The 15,935-nt window shown below is 46.2% G+C and overlaps 4 protein-coding genes across 4 annotated transcripts; 2 read left to right on the top strand and 2 right to left on the bottom strand.

Annotated features, from left to right (window-relative positions):
- Nucleotides 1–8,829: 8,829 nt before the first annotated feature.
- UV8b_07659 (uncharacterized protein) lies at nt 8,830–9,682 on the top strand (the record flags this gene model as incomplete). The annotated part of the gene is made up of 2 exons (XM_043145156.1): nt 8,830–8,970; nt 9,029–9,682. 2 exons carry the CDS (start codon nt 8,830–8,832, stop codon nt 9,680–9,682), a joined length of 795 nt encoding a protein of 264 aa, XP_043001091.1.
- Nucleotides 9,683–10,945: 1,263 nt separating this feature from the next.
- On the top strand, nt 10,946–12,312 carry UV8b_07658 (uncharacterized protein; the record flags this gene model as incomplete). The annotated part of the gene is made up of 4 exons (XM_043145155.1): nt 10,946–11,355; nt 11,418–11,869; nt 11,923–12,024; nt 12,179–12,312. 4 exons carry the CDS (start codon nt 10,946–10,948, stop codon nt 12,310–12,312), a joined length of 1,098 nt encoding a protein of 365 aa, XP_043001090.1.
- A 691-nt stretch (nt 12,313–13,003) lies between these two features.
- UV8b_07657 (uncharacterized protein) lies at nt 13,004–14,620 on the bottom strand (the record flags this gene model as incomplete). The annotated part of the gene is made up of 2 exons (XM_043145154.1): nt 13,004–14,461; nt 14,516–14,620. 2 exons carry the CDS (start codon nt 14,618–14,620, stop codon nt 13,004–13,006), a joined length of 1,563 nt encoding a protein of 520 aa, XP_043001089.1.
- Nucleotides 14,621–15,016: 396 nt separating this feature from the next.
- UV8b_07656 (uncharacterized protein) lies at nt 15,017–15,742 on the bottom strand (the record flags this gene model as incomplete). The annotated part of the gene is made up of 1 exon (XM_043145153.1): nt 15,017–15,742. The coding sequence occupies one exon, from the start codon at nt 15,740–15,742 to the stop codon at nt 15,017–15,019; it is 726 nt and encodes a 241-aa protein (XP_043001088.1).
- Between the last annotated feature and the right edge of the window lie 193 nt (nt 15,743–15,935).

The raw sequence follows: 15,935 nt of genomic DNA, 5'->3' as shown, positions 1-15,935 counted from the left end.
CCGTAATATTAAGCGGAATTACTATAAAACCTAAGTGTTAATACGGCGGAATAGGGCTTTATTCTATTCGCTATAATCCTTACGGAATTATTCCTAAATGTGACGGACTAGCCCTAGGGCGACTGCGAATAGGCATCAATCGGATATATTCATAAAACTAAGGAGGAAGGAAGAAGAGCCCGAATCGGGTCCCTTCTGCAGTCTATATACATCCGTGTGTGGCGCGGGCTAGAGCCCTAACGTTGCCCTTATAGGCCCGCGCGTCTACCTTATATTATCCGTTCTAGACTAGGCATAGGCGCAGCCCGAGCCTCAGTCAATCTATAATACGGGTATAGCCTGAGTCCGTGATATACCCCCCTTCGCTGGGAAAAATTTCACCCGTTCCATATTAGGGTTACTATAGGGTTCGACCGGGTCTATTATATATCTAAATATCCCCCTATTTAACCTTAAATACCGCCTGCGCTGCGGTATCCTTGAAATTCTCTAGCGGTTCCTAAATCGGCAAGTTATACCCCTTCTATTTTACTAGTATATTATATTTACTACTACGACCCTAAGCGTTTTTAGCAGCTAATATCTCCTCGACCTTAAATTCCTTATACGGGGTATTAGAATCCTCTAATAGGACTAATAGGGGATTAGGCCTAGTATCTATAAGTATTTAGCTCGGCAGCGGGTCGGAAGCGGTATATTCTATAAGATTAATATGAAAAACTAGGTAGATACCGTTAGGAATATCGAGTCGGATATTAAGTAGGGATAAAATAGCTATAATAGTATATTTAGCAGATACCTAGTCGAGCTTCTTATAAGGCCGGTTAGTCTTAATATTCCGTAGGCTTAGCTAGATTTAGTCCCTAACTTAATAGCATTCTACTAGGTATCGGGAGCGGTTTGTTATATCCTACTATTGCTATTAGGTAAAAGCGATAGCGGCCTAAGCGAGTTCGCCCCCCTCCCATAATATAGCTAAAAAGCGCGCTACTTACCCCTTAGGGGTTATTAAACTTAGTATGATATTAGGGGGAGGTACTATAATAGGAGAGTCGAAGCTATTTAGAAGATAGTTAGGACTATATCTAGTAACTAAAGAAGTACGGTTATTTAGAGTATATTAATAAGTCGTAAGATATTAAGGCTAATTATATTAGTCGAATACTACCTTAATATATAAGATAGCCTAGACCTCCTAGTTTATACGCTCTATACTACTATCGGTTTATAGGTAGTATATAGTTAAGAGGAGTTATTTGGTCTTAATAGCCTTATATATTATAGTTTAGAATTAGCCTATTTAGTCCGAGCCTTTATTGCTAATAATCTAGATAGGAAATCTATAATGCTGCTATTAGCAGTCGAGAAACCATTCTATATAATCTTTTACTTATATCGAGTATATCGCTTTAAGCTAGATATATTTAAATAGGCAGTCGGTAATAACTATTAGGTAATATAGGTCGGAGGCGTCTTAAGCTAGGAGGTTAATTATAAAGTTAATAGAGATTTAAGACTAAAAACGATCTAGGATCGGTAAGGGCTAGAATAGGCCTTATCGCAATTAGCGGCTCTTATATGCCCTATAGTATTAGCAATTCCAAATAAACTAAGCTACTTTAGATAATATACTATTAAAGTAGTAATCCTATTATAAGAGTTAGAAGGTTATATTCTTCCCTAAGTGCCCTATAGTAGGGGAGTTATAGTATTATTAGATTACTATAGTTATTAGCGGCTTAAACAAAAGGAGCTAAATCTAGCCCTAATAGAGTAGCACTCTATAGGCATTTAGGGTATAGTCTACGATCTACTCTTTAGTTTTTGCCTCTATAGGGAATTATCGTTCTCTATTTACTATAGCCTTCTACCGGGCCTAATATAGTTTATCCTTGGCTATAGCCTAGTCCTAAAGCGCTTATAGGTATATATTAGTAAAGACCTAAAAGCCGCTAGGTAGGAAGATTCTAGTCAATAAAGCTACTATCGGCCTATCCTCTATTATATCTAGGGCTATAATCGGCTGATCTTCTATTAGGTCTAATTAGACCTTTATCGGGTCTGCCTCTATAGCGGAAATAGATAGTAGTTAAAAGACTTAGCTAAACCTTAATGCTGTGCTATCTGCCTTTTACTTTTATCGCAAAAGGGCATTAGGGTGTTAGGCCTATAAGTCGGGCTGGTATTAAAGGTAGAAGTTAAAAAGGGCTAATGTCTCGGCCTATTGCGCCTAGTATTCCGATATCTCCTTTAGTCGGGCGAAATACTTAAGGTTCTTATAGTCTATAAGGATTATAAATAGGGTAGTAATAGAATAGAGCTTAACCGACTATACTTTAAGGCATACGATAATAGTAAGCAGCTTTTTATTATAAATAGTATAATTCTATTTAGCTTTTATAAGCCGTACTAAATAATATATAATTAGGTAAAGCACTCTATCTTCCCCGATTTAAAAAAGGTAGCTATTAAGAGCTATACTAAAGCTATCTGCCTTAAAGATTATTTCCCTCTTAGGGTCTTATTAGGCAAAAACTAGGTATAAGATAAAGTATTATTTAAGCGCTTAGAAAGCCTTTTCCTCTTCTTTAAGCTATTAAAAAGGAATACCCTTCTGTATTAATTAAACTAGGGGCTCGGCTAAATAGGAGAAGTCTAAAATAAAATCGCGGTAGAAATTTATAAAACCTAAGAAGCTTTAAATACCCTATAATTTCGTAAAGGCTTCCTACTTTTAGATTGCTTTAATCTTCTTAAGGTCTAAGCGGATCTCCTTCCCTGCTATTACGATATAGCTAAGGTAGTATACCTTTTTTACTATAAAGTTATATTTATCTAGATTTAGATTTAGGCTGGTATTTTATAGGCATCTAAGGATAACCCTAATATAGTCTATATATTCCTTCTATAAGCCGCTAGTATAGACTAAAATATCGTCTAAGTAGGCAATAGCGAAATCCCCTAATAAGTCCCCTAAGGCCTTATTAATATAATGCTAGAATATCGCGGGGGCCTTAGTTAGGCTAAAGGGGGTTACTAACTACTTAAAGAGGCTAAAACAGGTCCGGAATATAATCAGGTATTTATCGCCCTTAGCGATATAGATCTTATAAAATATAGCGCGGATATTTACCTTTATAAACTACTTCGCCTAAAATAGGGAATATAATATCTTTTTAATTAAGGGAAGGGGATACCGGTCCTATACTATAACTTTATTTAGGGCCCGGTAATCTACGTAAAAATGCTATCTACCATTCGCCTTTTTCGCGAGTAGGACTAATACTATTGCTAATAAAGAGTTTGTATAGATTTATCCTTTATCTATAAGGTCTATTACCTATCTCTAAACCTTAAATAGTTAGTCTTATGGTATATTATATAATGGTCCCTATAGGAGGTCGGGTGGCCCTTTATCTAAGGTCGGTTTAAGCTTAATATAGTGATTAAGTATGCCTTAGTATAGTAAAAGGCCGGAGGCTTTTACTTTATTAAAAAGGTCGGCGAAGTCTTAGAGCTCTAGTAGTAGGGTCTATAGCTAGGCCAAAAGGGAAGCTAAATTCTAATACAGCAGGAGTATAATATAGAGGATATATATAAGCTCCTATAGGCTTATAAGGAAGAAGGAGGTCGAGTTATCTTAGGTGCATACTATATATTATAGTATGCCATAAAAGACTAATCTGAGAATATTAATTACAATAGGCCTAAAGGATCAAATAGTTAATTCCCTTATAAAGAGGCTATTAGCGGCTCTAATTCTTAGTTAGTATTACTTTACCTAAAGTTCGATATTATAATACTCTATCTAAGGCAATCCTAAGATAATATCGTAAGTAAGGCTTAGGATGACGTATAGTATTACGGCTAATAGCTATCTATTAATATCGATATCGATATAGATAGTATAAGTGATTGAGGGGATAGTCTACTATTCCCCCAATCGACTCTTTATATCTACTATAGTCTTAAATTTCCTATAAAATAGTAGGTAGATAGGCTAGAGTCCTAACCTTTAGATAGTTCTTTCGCTTATTATACTATAGTAATTATAACTAAAATTAATTAGGGTATCGATAAAGGTAGAATTATTATATAATATTAGGACTAAAAAAGGGTATCTATTTATACGGTCTTTAATATTATTAGTCTCCCTTATATAGTATTCCTATTGTAACCTAGCTAGGGGCTAGGTGCGTTTTTTAAGCCCTCTCGCGAGATTCGGCTTAAAGGCTAGTCTTTTCCCTAAGGATTACTATTATCGCTATCTCTAAGTTTAGCGATTCGTAAGGCTTCTATAGCCTTTAGGTCTATAGAAGCTATAGTTATTTTTAGTAGAGGCTAGGCTAGCCTTAGCTTGCATTCCGGCATTTTATAGCCGGCATCTCTATATTAGGTATAAAGTAATTTCTAGTAGCGCTCCTTAAGGACCTCTTTTAAAACCTATACTACCCTCTTAGCGGATAACTTCTCTTTGCCTTTCGACCCTAGCTTATTAATGCCTATTATAGGCGTATTACTATCCTTATCCCAAGCGATTGCCTGTAGATCCTAAGCGTTATTATTATAATTCCGGTAAGGGTCTATATAGCGTTTTACGGTAAGGCTTATCTCTAGATTGATGGCGATTTTACGGTACTATATAATAGCTATATTATAGTCCTTATAGGAGACCTTTAGGCCGATAATCTTATCCGATATATAAGGGTTAAAGGCGGATTAAAGTATTTCTAGCTTAACTAACTTAAGCCACCTAAGCCCCCCCGCTAATACTAATTTCTCTTTAAAATGTATAAAGAAGGTAGAAAAGGGTTCTTTCAGCGCCTAATAAAGGGTATACTTAAGCTTACTAATTATGTATTCCTCCCGATATAGGTCCTTAAAAAGTCGCTATAAGTAGTTAAAGAAAGCTATAGGGCGGTAATAGAGGGCCGTACTATTCTTAAAAAATGCTATAACTTAGGATTAGACTGTAGCCGAGAGGTTCTAATAGATAAATATCTATTAGGTCTTATCGTTACTAATAAAGTCCTAATCGATCTCTAACTTATACTTTATAAAGGTCTTCTATACGGTAAATATAGCCTTTTTACCGTTAAAGGGTTCCCCGACTAGTATTAGTTTACGTTTAGATTAGGTTTCTTCTAGGGTTAGGATAAAGTTAGTCTAAAACCGGTCAAAGGTTATTATAAGGGCTGGCGATAGTTATTATTGCATCTAGTCGATAAGGGCTAGCATCCGACGCTCGGTCTGTTCGGCCTAAGCGCGTATCTAACGCTCACTCTCCTAGCTTTAGGATAGCTATTCTTAGAACCTTATATTAAGGACTTCTATAGTATTAGTAATTGACTCCTATTAAGCGGCCTATTGATGAGTAGAGGCGCGTCGGGCATTATCTGAGCCTATAGTATTCTGTGAGGGCCCTATATCTATTATCGGCGGTTATATATAGTATAACAATAAGGGTTGAGAGAGTTTTATTAATTGTGACGGACTAGCCCTAGGGCGACTGTAAATAGGCGTCAATCGGATATATTAATAAAACTAAAGAGGAAGGGAGAAGAGCCTAAATCGGGTCCCTTCCGCAGTCTATATATATCCGTATATAGCGCGGGCTAGAGCCCTAACGTTGCCCTTATGGGCCCGCGCGTCTACTTTATATCATCCGTTCCGGACTAGGCATGGGCGCAGCCCGAGCCTCAGTCAATCTATAACACGGGTATAGCCCGAGTCCGTGACACTAAAGATTATTATCTAGGTAGGTATTTTCCTTATAGGTATCTATAAGGAATGCAAGACGGTTGTATAGCTATATATTTATAGTATTATTAGGGTCGATAGGCTCTATAGTATTGGTCTAATTATCGTTAAAGAGTAAGGTAAATCGTTATATCCTCTTAGGTAGCTTTCGTAATTATTGTAATGATGATAATAAGGCTATAGTGTTGAGAAGAGGGTTTGAAGAGGGGGGGGGGGGGAATATATTATAAGGAGTGTAAGATTCCTTCTTATAAGGAGTGTAAGATTCGAAAGGGCTTTTACCTATAGTAGTAGGGTAAAAGAAAGAAAAGGGTAGAATAGAAAGAGGTTATAAATCGTTCTTCCTAAATACTAAGGGTATCTTTAAAGATCGTGATATTTAGTATATTTTATTCTTCTTTATAATAGATAAGGGGAAGGAGAGGTTATAAATCGTTCTCCCTCTAGTTAGTATAGCTAAGAAAGCTTAACTGCCTCTTCGAAATCAATATCTTACTAATCTGTGATGCACCGTTTTTTGCGGGATGTAATTATCCTGTGAGTGGTGGTTATCACTACTGATTAGTATTGATATAAACTCGGGGTACCTAGTTGTATGTAGGGTCGCGCGTGTGGTATCATATACCGTGAGGTCACTAAGTAAAGGATTTATTGGCTTTACTAATGACTATTATCTAAAAGGAAAGAAAGGAAGTAAAAGAGGGTAATTACACGATGTGGCCTTTTTGTGCGTGCTGTAGTCACGTGTATCGGCGCAGTCGGGCCGGGCTGCCCGCGTGCCCTACCGGGCTTAGGGGTAAAAGGGCAAAAGGGGCCAAAGTGGCCAAAGTGGCCACATTGTGCGCATCGGGTGTGCGCGGCACATCCGTCGCAATGTGCCCAATTGGGCACCTTGCGACAGCGATTCCGACATAAAGGGTCGATATCGCATATACGATAGGCACGACCCTTAATATAATTACTAGCAGGCTGGGATTGCCGAAGATCCCTACGATTATATATACAGATTCGTTTTCGCTATACGAATGCCTTATCAAGCTAGGCACTACTAAGGAAAAAAGGCTTATAATAGATATTATAGCCCTGCGATAGTTATACGAGCGCCGGGAGATATATAAGATCCGTTAGATTAATAGGAATAATAATTTCGCCGATATAATAACTAAAGGAACGCCTAATAAAGCCCTTGAGACCTTTATTAACCGAAATGAGGCTGTTATACATATAGAAGGGTAGGTAAAGAGGCCGGTCAATATCTGACCAAATTTGGGTATAATTGGTGATATTATATATGGCAAGTAAGTGGATTTCCTTATATTATTGTTTTTCTACTGCATTTACTGCTGCCCCTTTTTGCCCTTTTCTTTTGGCTACGATATTCAACATACCGGCTGTTGTACGGTATAAGGCTGTATAAGCCGGCCGCGCGGCGCGACAGTATTACCGGCGGCATAACCTGCCGAGACCGCGCCACACTTTCTTTTCTATATATGCGCTTTATATCCTAGCGATTCCGATGTTTGCTTCTATAAAAAGAGAAGCTGCCAGTGTCGGAATCGCTGTCGCAAGGTGCCCAATTGGGCACACTGCGACGGATGTGCCGCGCTCTATTGCATACGACGTGGCCACTTTTGCCCCTGTGCCCCTGTGCCCCTGAGCCCGGTAGGGCACGCGGGCAGCCCGGCCCGACCGCGCCGGTGCACGTGACCACGGCATACGCACAAAAAGGCCACATCGTGTAATTACCCTCTTTTGCTTCCTTTCTCTTTTCTTAGATAGTCATTAGTAAAGTAATAGAATACCTTTGCTTGGTGATCACCCGGTACATGATACCACGCGCGCGACCCTACGTACAACTGGGTATACCGAGTTTATATCAACAGCTATAGTTCCCTCGGTTACACGTGTCCACTCATAGCCGAACATTCCCGACATTATACGAATCCACCGGTATCCATGCCGACATTTTCCCTGCGCCCTGATAGGCCGCACGGCCGGCCCGCGCCAGCGCACGTGACTGCGGCACACGCACAAAAGGCCACATCGTGTAATTCCTATTTTGCGTCTTTTCCTGCTTTCTTAGATAGTCATAAATCAAAGAAGAATATCATACCTTTGACCGGTGACCACACGGTACACAATACCACGCGCGCAACCCTACGTACAACTGGGTACCCCTTGATGTGAAATCAACAGTTAGAGTTTTTTTTGATGTGAAACCAACAGTTAGAGTACCACAGAATTCGCCTACCCACTTTGGGCACCCAGGTAGGAGGTACCTCTTGTTCCGGGCCATTTAGGACAGGGCGTTAACGGGTCAAATATCTCCTGACTTTCATCGTTAGCGCCTACAACGCAACCCGGTTTACAAACGCTCTTTCCTACTAGCGATATGATCTTGTGATTATCCTCCCAGCCTCCTTCGCTACCGTCGCCTCTGCGTAACATAGTCAATATCTCGTTCAAGAAGTATGGTAGCGCCAAAGGGATTGTCAATGCCGCTGAAGGACAGTCGAGACTCAACAGTGAGCGGGAGTTATTATATGCAGTAGCATTGTTTACTAGGCATGTCATTTCATTATAAGCACAACGGGCCGCATTTCGAGAGTGAGGTCCTACCGATTTTCTTTTGGCCGCGATTGGCCCCTTACATTGCTTGTATGGCGGCCCACTAGAGTCTTTCCTTTAATAAGTATTCATTGAAAAACCTCCATTGACCTTAATGCGAAGGCCCGCATATGTTTGTGCGCTATTTGGGGTGCACCTGTGCTCAGTCATATGAGACTCATTATTTCTTTTACTATGTGCTGCAAGCAAACGCCTGATACAACATGTATGCTTTATTGTAGAGCGTTATACATAGCAGCGTACTCGTCCCCTTTCCATCGACGATACTCCGTACGTTGAACAGGATCAAAAAGTAGGTGGGTCCTACGACTTGACCAGGCCAATAAGAAGAAGCGGGTAAACATCGCATCGCCCCTTAAAGAACCGCAACCTTGAATCCGGCATGCACCTATTTACTCCTTTCCAAAATGTAACAAGCAGCTTCATTCAAAGCCACGCAACATGACAGAAGCATGTGCACTTTCATCCCTTGTCTCTCGAATCTCGTCGGAGAAGCAGTGGAAATTCCAGACCCCTCACCAGCGTCATAAAGGACCATTCAAATCAGTTGCTAAACAGCCTGTGCTGCCCTCGGAGAAAATAGTATGCCGACATATAGTATGATAATCTGGGGATACGATCCAACTAATAGACTCGCCAGAATTTCCGATTTCGAACACGTCTAATATACGCGACTGCCACAAAAGCAAGCTTTGACTTCCCCAACGTTCTTCATCTCCAAATTTGCCCCTCTATTATAGACCGAATGATAGATCGACTACTCGATCTCCTCCTAACGTCTTGGCGCGACCGGGTCGGCAGGTACTTTCCAGAATGGAATTTACCACCCTGCCTCATTCTAAAAATGTGTAAAAAGAATTGGGATAAGGAATTTGAAGTAGAAAAGTCGACATATAAAGCTCTCGAGATTATTCAGGGAACTAGAATCCCTAACTTCTATGGCGAGTTGAAGTATAACGGTAAAAAGGCTATACTAATCTCTGATATTGGTGGTGTTTGTCTTGGAGATCCTGCAGGGGCCGTTTTAGAGATACCCGACTTTCTTGACTTAATGAAGGAAGCATTAACTGATCTCGGTCGATTTCACATACAGCCAGATGATATCAAGCTGAATAACTTTCGTCTTGTTAATGGTCGAATCATGGTCATTGACTTTGAGATGGTGCTAGACAAATTCGATACGAATGAAGACTGCGCTAGGGAGATTTTGGGTTTAACTTATTGGCTAGGTAGACAGTATGAGGGTCGGCAATCGTGCCATTTGGCCGATGGCTTGATCACACAGGTGAAATAGATAACCGCGAGGGTAGTGAAGCTTGGATTATAGAAACGCAGTGTTTGTGTTTCCTTTATAGTGATCGATATCCGTTCTATGGGTTTCCAAGTAATTACCTTATCAAATGCGTTGGCTTTTTACCAATAAAAAAGCGTCGAGAAATTTACTTCAGCGCATGATTGAAAGAGGTAGTTGTCATGAGCGAATAACCCTCATGGCCCCAATTAGGGTCAACTATTTGGTTACTAGCCTGCCTCTTAACTGCGGAGGGAAGGAACCCTTTTCTATCGGTCTCGAGGCCGGCCGTCAGAGGCACACAGAGAGGGAGAAGTAGCCGCTTCTCTTCGGGAACTGCATTGCAATGGTAAGTAAAAGTACCATCCCTTTGAATGCTATCCCTTTGGGGACTTTTTGCGGACTACCTGTCAGTACAGCGGTATGCTGTTGCTTTTTTGCCTGTGCACGTTGTACCTACATGTACCTGTGTAAAGGAAACTCCGCAACCCGCACGCCCGCTACGGTCAAGGCTGTGCTCAGGTTTGTGTGTGTGGAAGTTTCCGCGGGGTTGAGGGGCCCTTGACTCTGCTTGATGCACTAGGTACCTGGCAATGTCTCGGAGCATTTTCTCTTGGATTGGCTTGGCAGTCAACCTGCAAGATGTCAGATGCGGCGTCTCAGCCGCGCTCAATTTCATATCAAATACGGAGTACTCCGTAATCCATCCAATCTCCCTATGCTACCGCGCCATTCTACGGAGTACTCCGTACAAACTCAGTTGGCGACGCATCACGTGGTCTAGTCCTTTGCCCTTGATTCGGCGGAAGAATGGCCAGGCTAATGAGGGGCTGGATCCACCCAATCACGAACCCGTACGTAGGTAGCCAACGTCGGCAACGTAGGCCAGGGCGAGAGCTACATTGACTTGCTCACTTGGCTTGCCAATCACAACCACATTCGTAGTCGACTGCTAGGCGGACTCGCTAGGCCATTCAGGCCATCGTGTGCAGCTCTCCAGAAGTTTGGTGCTAGAGACGCTGCTAGTAGAACAAGACGTCAATTCCTGCCAGCCTGTCCCCAACGCACCATGGCCGGCAGCTCCCTCTATTCAGCCATGATTTGCGACGCGCCCTTGCTACGCGCATCCAAGGGTTTTCCAAGCGTTTCGGCCATTTCAATCCGCCCCAAAACGCTCAGTGTCTTTCGTTATATGTTTGCTTTCCCACCTCGGACTCCGGCAGGCAGGTCGCGACCACAACTACCAACCGGCATCACACAGACATAATGGAGCAATTACAGCCCCAGCATAAGCCGGTCAAATGGAAGGTCTTGTCCAAGAAGCAGGAATACCGATACAAAAACTGGCGGCTCGAAGCGATGCGATATGGCCGCTCTAGGAGACCAAACCTGTTCTTCAGCTTGTCCCTAGTCGCCTTTGTTCTCTTTTGCCTCCGATACATGGGTTACCCCCCCTTCAGGAGGCAAACGGTCTTTGAACCCAGCAACAACTTTGAGCCAGGGAGCGTCCCCAAAGATGGTGTCGAACTGGTCGTTGCGAGCATAAAGGAAGAAAATATGACTTGGCTGAATGATTACCTCCCCTACTGGAAGAAGAGCATATACATTGCAAACGACCCGACGGCCGAACTAACAGTACCCAAAAATAAGGGCAAGGAGGCAATGGTTTACCTGACGTTGGTTTTTATTGCCCAAAATTTCCCCCCTTGTCTGTGTGCGTGCTGACACAATACTCCAGCTACATTATCGACCGATACGACTCCCTACCCGGCAACATCATTTTCCATCACGGCGGCCGCTTTCAGTGGCACACGGATGACCCTCACTACGACGGCTTACCACAACTGCGCGATTTTCGTCTTCAGCACCTGAAAAAAGTAGGCTACGCCAACCTTCGCTGTTCATGGCTGCTCGGGTGCCCAGCAGAAATCAGTCCCGAGGTGAACGACGATCCCGATCCCAACACCCCTGCCCACGCCCAGCATGTGTACAAGAAAGCATTCATGGAATTGTTTCCCGGGAAACAGGTCCCCGAGGTAGTCGCCGTGCCTTGCTGCGCCGAGTTTGCGGTCCGTCGGGAATTAATTCGCAAGCGGCCCCGGAAGGATTGGATTCGCTACAGAGAGTGGCTGATGAACACGGAACTGGATGACAAGCTGAGCGGTCGAGTCATGGAGTATTCCTGGCACAGTGAGTGGTCGGGTGTGCTTTTGCCGCAGCGTGTCGAGACTAACCCGCCGTAGTGATGCTAGGAAGGCAACCGGTGCACTGCCCCGATGTGAAGAAGTGCTACTGCGAAATGTATGGAAAGTGCAATCTAACGTGCGGTCGAAATGCGTGTGTTGGTCAGTACAAGCTGCCGAGGTACTTGCAGCTGCCGGGCGGATGGCCACACACCGGCTGGGACGGCGAAGACCGGAAATGGACGGGGCTTCCGTAATAGGCATCAGGCCGTCAGCAGCTTGCTTCCATGGGATTTTGCCTCAAATCAACTCATAGATGCCAGGCTGAAGGTGCCGTCTAGTTCGGGATCCCGGGCTTTTTGGGAACTGACTCCACTCTGCGGCATGATATGCGAGGGAGCAGTTCCAGTCAAGTATCAGGAGCGCAGGTTTTCTCGTATGGCTCACTGAGACAAGGCCATTTAATCCGCGCATCACACTAGGCGCGAGGGTGCAGACCTTGTCAACCACGAGGAGCATGGGTTGTTTCCGAATGGATAAGATTCTAAAAACAAGGGCCTTGAATCCAAGTATTACACAATGTAATGTAGGGATCAACTTTTCGCGGCATCCAGCATCGCTCCGATAGTTCAGAATCAAAGGTTCTATCGTCCTTGTACTTTCCCACCTATTGCTCCAATGTTGGACTGTCATCCGTTGCCTTACACATACGCAGCAGATACTGTCAGAATGGAATTATTATTAATTATTAATTATTAATTATTTTATTTTATTACTTACGGATATCTATTGGCGACAATCTTTACATATCGCCGCACCATCAGATTGAAAAGGTACCGAGTATTCCGCACTTATATATATATGGCGAATACTAGGTAAATTAAGTACCCAGTACTTATATATATTGCTCATATCCTTGTCAGGCAGCTATGTGGCCCGCTTTGAGGTACCTGACGGGTATATCTGAAGCGAGCCTTGTCACAGCCTTGGGTAAGGTCAAAGCAGGTGCCATGCAACTGCATCAAAGCATAATGGAGGATGATCCTTCAAAAGGGACGTCTGGAATCAAAGACCAAGCAGTAAAAGAAAACCACTGTAAAAAAAAAAAATCAATACGCTGGCATGGACGAAATCGTACACACTAATCCAAGCGGCGGGTTCGGCCCCAGATTTCATCCACGTCCCTCCTTCCCTTTGTTTCGGGAACCCTGGCGCTGACGAAAGTGGCACCCAAGGTCGCGAACCCTGCGAACAAAAAGTACACCCATCCTGCCTTGCCAAGAGCATGATTCAAGGCCGTGTTGATGATGGGGAAGAACTGGGCGACGATAAACGTGGCAATGTAATTGGCCGCCAAACACCAGCTCTGGGTCGCGCCCACGGCTTCCTGGCCGACGAGCTCCGAAGCCATGATGAACGGGACCGGCCCCAAGCCCACCGCGAAAAAGGCCACGAAGAAAAGGACAGCAATAGCCGACAGGATCTTGGCTCCAAAGATGATGGACAATGCCAACGCCAGAGAGCTTGAACCTTGCCCAATGATGGAAAGGAGTAGGCAAGACTTTCGACCCAGCCGATCCGGCAACGGGGCACACGCAATCGTCATGCCGAGATTGATTCCAGAGATGATGATGGTGAGCAGTGCGGAGGAGACGGGCAGCAGGTCGGCGAGAAGCGAAACCGAGTACATGATGATGGAGTTGATTCCGCAGAACTGCTGCGTCACCATGATGCCAACCACGGCAATGATGGCCGGTCGGGTTGTGACATCCCTGGCCACCTCCAGGAAGCCCATGTGGCGAGTTGGAGCTCTGGCAACGGTTGATGGAGGGCTTGCGGCCTCGTCAGTATGGGACAAAAGACCCTCTTCTTCTGCACTGCGTGATGATGTAGCTCCATCTTGATCCCATTGCGACGTCTCGTCCCGCAGGTTGGCGGTTTTCGGCCGGATGCGTTGCAGAACCCTCGCCGCCCCGGTTGGGTCTCCGTGAGCAGCCAGCCAGGCCGGGCTCTCGGGGACAAACAAAAGGCCGATAAACTGCGCTGCGGCAATACCCCCGGCAACGGTGAATATCCACCGCCAGGCCTTGCCGTAGCTGAGGAAGTAACCCAGCGTCTGGGTGAGAAGAATGCCAATGTTGATGGAGACTTGGGTCATGGCGCCAAACAGTCCCCGCTCATTTGGCGGCGAGATCTCGCTGATGTAGAGCGGGACAATGACGGTCGAGGCGCCAGCCGCAGCGCCAGCCAAGAGCCGACCGAGGCAGATGACGCCAACGCTGCTGGACATGGCCTCGACCGCGGCTCCCAGGACATACAGCGCGGCCGTGTGCTTCATGGCAGGCAGGCGACCTCTTTTGGACGCCAGCGGACCAGCCGCCACAGCGCCGGCCAGCCCGCCGACCATGAACATGGAAGAAACGGTGGCAAAGGCAGCCTCGCTCATGGGGATGCATTCTCCGAGGAAGCCCGGGGCGGCGGAGCGGCTGGCGCTGGCGGACCTGCTTACAGCTTCGCGGAGGCCAGCAGCTACGCGGGCCAAGGTCGAGACGGACTTTTTGCGACAGGTGATGACATCCTGGGGTGCATTGAGCTCGGCCTGGGTTGGAGAATTAGTAGCTGCGGACTGCGGAGGGGGTTGCCTACCACTTGCGAGATGGTAACCGAACTGGAGGGATCCTAGAGTGGCGACGAAGACGAGCAGGGCCAGGTACGGCGTGATGTCGTGCATGATCTGGCGGATGCTCCGTCCGGCCATGGTGAATGCGAATTCTGCTGCTGATGCGGATGTTGTCTTGAGTCGAGGAAGGGGAGGGAGGGAATGGCCGGTCTGGCAGGGAGCTTTGAAGTGACGTTGCAGCTGTCAAGCCGCCATTCTGCAGCTCATGGACTGGAGGAGGTACCCCAGCCAACTACCTAGGTACATGTAGGTACATAACATGTGTGCCAGCCTGTATGTTGGTGCCTGAGAGCCCCTCCACAGCAGTCACGCCAGGCACGCATGTGCTGTATCCGCGCCCCAGTTTTGTATACATGTATTGCCCGGCCTCTGCTGCTCCTGGTTACGCCGTCGCCAATATTCAATGCTTGATAGGCTGTCAATTACCCTAGGTACTTTACGGCATTGAGTTGACTGTTTCTTCCTAATCACGGGTCACATCGTCACATCTGCAACGCCCCCTTCTGCGCCCAGATCCTCCAACACCGTCCGCCCTCTCACGCAGTCGTCCTCGTGAAACGGCTCCCTCTCCGTCTCCGCGATCCCCTCGGCAACCCACGCCTGCACGGCCGCGTGCGCAAACAGGTGGTCCAGGTACTCCTGCGCCCTGCCCGCCAGCCGGACGCCGTACGTGACGCACCTCGACGCTACCGGCGCGAAAAACGCATCGGCCGCCGTAAACGTCCCCCCCGCCAGGTACGGCCCCCCGAACCGCTCCAGCCCCTCCTCGAACAGGGCCGTCAGGCGGTCCAGGTCCCGGGCCAGCGCCTCGCTCGGCGGCCCCAGCTGGATCCGCAGCCCGACGTTCATGGAGCACTCGTCCCGGATGGCCGCAAAGCCCGCGTGCATCTCGGCGGCGGCGGAGCGCGCAAACGCCCGCGCGGCGGGGTCCCGGGGCCACGCGGCGGCGGCGTGCTTCTCCGCGACGTGCTCGCATATGCTGAGGGAGTCCCAGATGGCGGCGCCGCCGGCGACGTCCGAGTCGTAGAGGCAGGGGACCTTGCCGGAGGGGGAGAAGCGCAGGAAGCCGGGCTGGCGCGCGCCGGGCTGGAAGAGCTGGCGCCTCTCTTCAAAGGGGACGTCGAGGGCTTTGAGCAGCACCCACGGCCGCATGGACCAGGAGGAGTAGCGCTTGTTGCCGATGTAGAGGGTGAGGGGCATGTTTGGAGACGGTGATGCCGTGAGGGTGGAGCTTGACCGGGGGGGGGCGGTGTGGTTGTCGTGGGAGGAGAAGCCGCGGGATAAATAAATAAATAGCTGAGCCGCATGGCCAGCTGAGGGCACCTTAGATGGACCCTGCGAGAGGAGCGTTTTCAACTCGCTTGTCAAGCTGAAGGGCGCCGTCTCGCATCTG

This window comes from Ustilaginoidea virens, chromosome 6 (genome assembly GCF_000687475.1).
Source record: "Ustilaginoidea virens chromosome 6, complete sequence".
Classification (NCBI taxonomy): Eukaryota; Fungi; Ascomycota; class Sordariomycetes; order Hypocreales; family Clavicipitaceae; genus Ustilaginoidea; species Ustilaginoidea virens.
The sequence above is the reverse complement of the archived record's forward strand: the minus strand, read 5'-3'. Positions and strand labels throughout refer to the sequence as shown.